The following is a 7,545-nucleotide window of genomic DNA, read 5'->3' as shown; positions in this document are numbered from 1 at the left end:
CCCGCCCGGCGCCGGCTCTGGCTTGCAACTGCAGCCGGACCCGGATGGCTCGGGGGAGTGGGTGCAGCGGTGCCAGTAAATAGGGAACCCAGGGAAGCGCGCCCGGGCGGGCCTCTTTTCCTTGCTGGGAAAGGCTGCTGTGTGTTTTGTCCCAGAAACGACATTTTCCGGGTCTGCTTCCGCTCGGGGTAGCTGCAGACGCTTGCCCCAGACGTGACTCTCGGTCTCCGGGCAACGCGGGAGACCGCGGCCCTCTGCAGTCACTCATATTACTCCTTTTTCCTGCTTTATTCTCTCTAGTCCTCTGCCGGCAAGCAGAGAACCGGAGAGGAGGAACCATTGGCTGCAGGCACCAGGGGTGAGGGCCGGCACCAGAGGTGAGGGCCGGCCCCTGGCGCACGGGAAGCAGGGACACTGGGCTGGCCACGGCACAGAGTCCTGGGAGGCACACAGTTCTAGGATTCCTGTATGCCCACAAAGGAGCATGTCGCGCGCTCCCAGAACCCTACGGAGCTGAAGCAAGGAGCCAGCGAGTCTCGTTCCTGCCCCAGCGGGCTTCTTTCCCTTGGGTGGGAAAGTGGGTCAACTCTGTTCTGATCTCCAATGGGCCTTTGGGGCTACTTGGCTCGAATGAGTCTTCTCACCTTTTGCACCCACTCCTGGGCTTGGCATAGTTGAGAGGCCCGGATGGAGACAGAGGTGGGGCAGCTTGCACTCATGGCTCAGGAGGCTCTGGTTGCCTGTCAGAGTGGCTGCCAGGCGCTGAAGTTCCCAGTTTACCACACCCGTAACTAATACAGAGCAGCTGGTGCGGATGGGTGTCGTGGCTCCTTTGCAGAGATCTTGGGGCTGCAGAGAAGGTAGAGTTCTTGTTGGTAAAGCAGGAAGTCAGGGAGCCGTGGTCAGGGTTTAAGCAAAATCACCCCTCCCAGCCTTGGCCCATGAAGCTAGGATATAGGCCCTGAGGTCCATATGGATAGCACCCAAAACGGAGGACAATTTTTAAAGGGGGCATTTTATCCCCACTTTCTGTGCCTGCTTAACTTCCAGTTGGTAATGCCTTCATTTGGGAAGTACAATGGTTTGCAAAGTTCCTTCTAAAAAGCTACCTATCAGTTCCTTCTCACAGCCTTGCTGTGAGGAAGGTGGTATTGCCATTTGACAAATGAGCCTTTCACCTGCTGTCAACTTCCCAAAACTGTGGTTGGATTAGGCTGCTATCCTCAAAAATCTCCTCTTAGTGTCCTACCCAGCAACATGGGGCAGTCTAGTAGGAGGCACCAGTCCCTTCCCCAGTAACCGAGGATCAGACTGGTTGCCTGTCCCCTTCTCTCCTGTATCTCTTTGTGCTCCCCGCTGCTCAGACCCTGTCTCTGTTCCTTCTCCCAGGCCATGCCATGTGCCAGCATGGCCCTGGGCCTGGCAGGTACCTGTGCTGGCATCTAGCTCATCTGCCTCCCAGCAGGATGGTTGTTCTGCCTGTACCCTGCTCTGTACCTTTATTTCCCAGTGTGGGCCTTCCAGAAGGTGCCCTGGAAATGTTTGTTGCATTTAAGCATTTCCTGGGACCATGAAGCACACTCTGGGGGAGGGGGAGTTGGATGTGAGTGCAGAGGAACAGGCTTTGGGGACAGCACCAGTGCAAGAGCTGAGAGCTGTGCCGAGGGGTCTCTGTGACTAGGGTGGCTTTCCTCAGCAGTTTCCATGCCTCCCCTTTCAGTGCCATCTGGCCGGGGTACTCTAAGCCAGATCACACCCATGTGGGCTTATGCTTCCTGTTTCTCCCCCTTGGGACACTCCAACTTTCTACTGCTACCACCTCACTATGTAGGGTTGACCAGATGCCTTGAGGAACACAGCATGAGGGCCTAGGGAGTTGTCTTGGGGCCCCATGGTTGTATTTTAGTTCCAGGAGGGCTGCCTTATGGATGGGTTGTTCACTGGTGCTGATATGATGTTTTGGGGTTGACTCGAATTGTTTACATAGAGAGGAGGCCCTCACTGTCTAGGGACAGCCCTGCCTAGGGGGCTTTGCACTCAGAGGTGTGTTGGTGCTCTGTCCTTTGTATGATTTGCAGAGTTTTCTGGTTTTCTCAAAACCAATTTAAAACAAAAAAAGAAAAGAACAGCTTTCTTTATTTACTCTCCCTCTCTTCACTTCTTACTTCCCACCTCCCCAGCTCCAGAGCTCAGCCTTCTCTGGACTCCTATTAACATGCTAAATACATTCTTCTAATTTTTTTGTCAAACAGACCCAGCCTTGGGATGAAAATGAAGTGAAGTAAATGAAGCTTGACAATCTTGTCTGTCTAGTTTTGGGGGCTCAGGAGTCCACTCCAGCCTCGTCATCCCAGGTTTGTTCTTCCCTCTGTCTGGGGCTCCACACCCCACCTTGAGCCCTATAGCATAATGCCCTACCACCCTTCCAGCTCACAGCTCTGCCTGTGCCAAAGGGTGGCAAGCCTCTGTCACTTGGCCTGGGAGCGACGGGCAGCTGGACGTTGTGAAGACATTCTTGTGGGGAAAGGGCTCGTTTTAAACGAAGAGTCGTTTTTCCAACCAGTTAGTAAGGGTGGTGATTTTAGACAGCGTGAACCTTCGGCGGTCTAGGGCACGTTTGTGTCGTGCCCAGAGCTTCTTCTGAATACAAGGGGCCCTTCCTCCTACTGAATTGCTCGGACACCCAGACTTTACATGTCCCTGTTCCTGCTCCTTTGTCCACTCTGACCCACGTCATAGGGCATCTGAGCTGGCCATCAGTGGTGACATTTTTAATTGGATGAGTTTTCATTGGTGTCTTAAAGTATCCCTCCACCCTGTGACAACAATAGAAGTGCGACATATTACCTGATATGTGTAGCAAAATAGTACCTAATGGAACGTATAATTAGCCTAGCTGATTTTTACCAGAGTAGCACAGACCCCAAAATGGCCGTGGTGCCATTCTTCAGAAAGCTCTTCCTCGTCAGAATTACAAACCAGAGCTATTTCCTAGATTTCTTTCCCCCTTCTTCATTCTTATTCCCTATACTGAGTAGACCTTCATAAATGTGGTTATTAATGATGGATGTTAGAGATGAGGAAAGAAGGAATGGTATGGTGGAAAGAGAACCAGGTGAGGGACCAGCAGTTAGTGTAATGGCTATGTCGCTGGACTCTCATGTAGCTGACCGCGGTTCACGTTCCGGACCCAGTGGCTTAAACTCACGGTGTGCGCGCGTGCGTACATGCCCAAGATCCCAAGAGGAGAACAGAGGAGAAGGGATTGCGGCATGGCCATCCCCCCTGGGGGGCGATTTCTCGCTTTCTGTCTCTCTGTCTGGCTGGCAAGCACACACGCCCTGTAGCAAAAACCTCTCCAAAAAAAAAAAAAAAAAAAAAAGGGAGAGAACCAGGTGAGAAGGCCGAGAATTAGTATTTGTTTTTGTTTCTGTCTAGCTGATGCACCTCCCTTTTTGGTTAGAATAAATCACCAAGATCCCTGACACTGCTGGAGTTTAGGCTTAGGTAATGGCCTCAACGACAGCATGGTGAAGGTCTGGGGTCTGGTTTGTCTTCATCCTTCCTATTCCCTGCTGTTTAAGGCTGACCTTCCTTATGCAGGTTGCCCACCTGGCACCTTTAGGCATTTGAAACTGACCCTTTTCAGTTAGACCGCTGTGAGAGTCATCTGACCTGTATTCAGATTTGAAACCCAGATATGTCTGTTGACCCTTCTTACCACCGTCAGGGCGGCATCTGTGTTCAGTGTGTGGTGTTAAATGCAGAGAAAAGCACAATCCAGATCCGCTTTGCCCCAGGCTGCCCACAGGGCAACGGGGGAGACAGATATGTTTATGTATATTTCAGGGAGCCCGTAAGCAACCCATGAGACTTGTGCTGAGTCATTAAGTGCTACTGAAACTCAGAAGGAAGAGAGAACGCTGAGGGCTGGGGTAATCAGGGAAGACTTCCTGAAGGTGGAGAGAGGGTAACTCATTCTTCAAACTTGTTTGTTCGGAGTCATGCAAGTATTAAACTATTAAACTGGGATTCGATCCTGGTGTGACAAATGTACCGTACTGCTCTATCTGCTCAACTGGCATTTATTGCATATTTACAAGTCCTGGGCTCTGACCTGACAGGTGCCTATATTCAGTCCACACATTAACCCAGTGAGGTGGGCATTACTAGATCTCCTACTCCGATGAAGAAGCCGGGGTTCACAGAGTAGTTATAAACCCTCTCAGGCTTCTCAGCTCATAAATAGATCTCATATTTGGTCTGTCTTGGAAAATAGTCTTTTTCCATCCGTCGTCTCTCAAACCTCTGAGTCAGCCTCCTTGGCAAAAGGCACACACAGAGTACTAACTCCCCGAGCAGATGGTTGGGCTTGGCTGCCCCGGCGTGACAGTTGAGCACATGGAGACGTTTTCTTGGTGTTTCCTCGCAGCTCCTCTGTCCCTTGTCCTTTCTTGCAGCCCTTCATGTTCTTCTGCCTTGAGCCCTCGGTGTGAGTTCAGTGGAGCGCCTCGAACTGTCTGTGAAATTAGGATTGCGGTCCCAGGGGCAAAGAGGGGCACTGACCTTGGCATCCAGTTTATTCCTCTCTGTGGAGTGCTGCTGTTAGGGATGTGGGTGGCTTTTGTAAAGAAGTGAGCACTGGGACCAGCCTGTGTCCTGGTGATTAAGGCGGCTGGATCCCAGATGGCTGATTCCACAGTTCGAGTCCAGACCTGGTGGCTTGAAAAGTGCCCTGGGCACATGTGCCCAAAATCCACAAAGAAGGAGAGATGGAGAAGGGATTTGGCATGACCATTCCCCATGGAGGGTGATTGCCTCTCTCCCTGTCTGCAGTGAGTGCACGTGCCCTCTAGTAAATTAAAAAAAAAGTGAGCACTAGTTACGGGGCTGGGCTGAACTGATTACTGCCACATAGACCCTGACTTTGACCAGGCCACCTAGCCCCTCTCTGTGCCTTAGTTTCCTTCTCTGCACTAAACAGGGAGTTGGGGGACATTTCTTTGTCTTTGTCTTAGCACCTTACAATTAAAAAATATCTGTGTCTTTAACACTATGTGATTTTGTTTCTTTTACCCTTCTTTAGGCCTTTTCTCCCCTAGAGACCCAGTTTCCCTTCTCTTATTTCCCTTGCTCCCCCCACCCCGCCGCAGATTAACTCAACATCAGGCTGATGCTCCGGTCTGCAGGCTAATACTGTTGTCCCTCCCCCCCCCCCCGAGGTTTTTTCTTTAGGGGGCACACCAGAGGTTTTTGCTATAGGGTGCATACGCTTGCCAGACAGACAGAGAGAGACAGAGAGACAGAAAGTGAGAAATCACCCCCCAAGGGGGATGGCCACACCACAATCCCTTCTCCTCCATTCTCCTTTCAGGATCTTGGGCACGCACGCACACGTGCCCAGCGTTGAGTTTTAAGCCATCGTGTCCAGGATGTGAACCGCGGTCAACTACATGGGAGTCCAGCGACATAGCCATTACGCTAACTGCTGGTCCCAATACTGTTGTCTTCCTTCCACATTGGCTTCTGGGAAGGTAATTCTCAGAGACCACCCTTCTGGCAGATGAGGAGTCTCTGATCAGCTCTCAGGGCTCTGATTTGCCTTTGTGTCTCCACTTCCTGCACTACAGGAGAAGCCTGGCAGGGGTGGGTGAGGAAAATGGGGGAGCTGGAGGAGTTGATGTGGGGGGAAGTGTATTGGGTTCAGGCTCAGAGGCTGTGGCATGGAGGGATAGGTGTCCAGGTGTCTTTCTCCTGCAGTTGGCTGCTCCTCGCCTCCCCCCAGGGCCCTGCCCATCAAGTGAGTCACAGGCTAGTGCACGCCTGAGTCGTCATGCTGGCCTGGCCACTGGTTCGGGCTCAGCCCACTGTGGTGAGATCACAGTGTTGATCCTCCCAGAAAAGCAGTAGGTCCTGGCTGTCCCGATCCTCTAAATGACAGATCAGTCACTCCAAAGGCCCCATTGGATGTGTCTGGACTCTGGGCCCTGCAGGAGGTGAGTGGCCTGGGGCCCTCTCTGTGCGCTTCCTGAGAGGAGGATGCTGGGGTGCATGGAGTAGTGGGACCTTGGCTGGTGGGCGGCGGATCATGGCCCTGCATCTTCCCCAGGTGCAGGCCCCGTTGTGAACAGCAGACCGGCCTTGCGGCTGGCAGCTAGACACCCGTGTCTGCATGCTGAGGAAGATGGGTGAGGCCGTGGCCAGAGTCGCGAGGAAGGTCAACGAGACGGTGGAGAGTGGCTCTGACACCCTGGGTGAGTGAGAACAGGGCTTTGCCAGCTGCCCTGTAAGTGGTTTGTGAAATCAGCTTGGAAATGGAATAGGAAGATGGAAGAGATGCACGCGCATGAGGACAGGTTTCACGGAGTTTTCTTGCAATCATGTACAGTTTGTGCGAACCATGTCCTGGCATGAGACTTAATGCTTACTGTGGTCGTGGTCATCTGCTTGCCCTTGGGCTGCTGTTTACTCTGCATGTGTGTGCGCCCATGTGCATGTATGTGCCCCTGGACATAGTCAGGCTCTGTGTGGGTGCCTCATGAGTGTCATCACTTGAATCTCCCCAAGTCCTTGTGATGAAAATACCTGCCAGGCATGGCTAGCCTCTACCTTCAGATGTGGAGATAAGGCTTGATACAAAGCTTGATACAAAGGCTTTTTTGAAGTTCTCCTGCTGGGAGGCCCCTTTACACTCCACTATTTTATTTAAGTCACTTCTTACCTGTTTTTTTGCTTTGAATTGGCTGTGATATTTTAGCCCATCAATTACCTCCAAACTCCAAGCATTTAAGGAAAACATCCCATTTAATTGAATTCAGCAGTAACTTTTTGACTTTCCACCATGTACAAGGGGCAGCAGGGGATACAGTGCGATTCCCTGTGTGTGTGTGTGCGCGCGCGTGTTGTGGGTGTGTGTGTATATGAGCATGTGCAACTTGCTTGCTCGAACGTAAGCACTGCCGTAGAGCCACTGGTGTGTTGTGGGAACCCAGAGGACAGGAGCACAGTCCTGCCTTAGGGATGATGGTGCAGACGGACAGGTGGGCCTTGAGTCAGGCCTGTGGGAGATGGAAAGGAGTTTCATGGGTGGGTAGGGTGTGTGTGTGGCTGTGTCTGTTTGTCTCACAAAGTGGCACTTCTGTTGTGGTGATTACCTGAACACAGACCCAGAGGCCGGGAAGGAGGAGCAGTTCTTTGAGCTTCCACTCACCAGGTATGTCTGGGTGGTGGCCCAGGAAGTGGAGGGACACTCAGCCAGAGGATGAACTTGGACATCACTTCCACCAGGAAGTCTTCAGCCCTACGCCATACACCCCTTGCACCTGCCTTCCTCTGTAGCTCCCATTCCACATCCCTAGAGGGCAGGGACACAGTGGCCTTTGGTTACTTCCCTAGCTGGCCCCAGAGCCTAATGCAGTGTCAGGCACTTTATAAGTACGTGGAGGTATTTGCTGAACTGAACTAAGGTAGGAGAAGCATCTCCTTTGTCATTGAACCAATGCAAAGATTGTCTTTTTTTTTTTTTTTTTTTTTTTTTCTTTAGGG

The 7,545-nt window shown here is 51.9% G+C and overlaps 1 protein-coding gene across 4 annotated transcripts in view; it reads left to right on the top strand.

The window, feature by feature from the left end:
- LRRC20 (leucine rich repeat containing 20) overlaps nucleotides 1-7,545 on the top strand; it is a 95,423-nt gene that overhangs the window by 1,428 nt on the left and 86,450 nt on the right. The window contains exons 2-3 of one of the 4 annotated variants that reach the window (XM_006166257.2): nucleotides 2,253-2,354; nucleotides 6,110-6,254. The exons of 1 other annotated variant lie outside the window; for it this stretch is intronic. In XM_006166257.2, coding sequence (XP_006166319.1) covers nucleotides 6,173-6,254 — 82 coding nt within the window. In that variant the 5' untranslated portion in view covers nucleotides 2,253-2,354; nucleotides 6,110-6,172. The remainder of the gene's footprint in view (nucleotides 1-2,252; nucleotides 2,355-6,109; nucleotides 6,255-7,545) is intronic. 2 more of the 4 variants (XM_014583279.2, XM_006166258.3) reach the window with 2 other exon arrangements.

The sequence above is a fragment of the Tupaia chinensis genome, unplaced genomic scaffold (genome assembly GCF_000334495.1).
Source record: "Tupaia chinensis unplaced genomic scaffold, TupChi_1.0 Scaffold144215_1, whole genome shotgun sequence".
Classification (NCBI taxonomy): Eukaryota; Metazoa; Chordata; class Mammalia; order Scandentia; family Tupaiidae; genus Tupaia; species Tupaia belangeri.
Note: the sequence above shows the minus strand (reverse complement) of the source record. Positions and strands in the feature narration are given on the sequence as shown.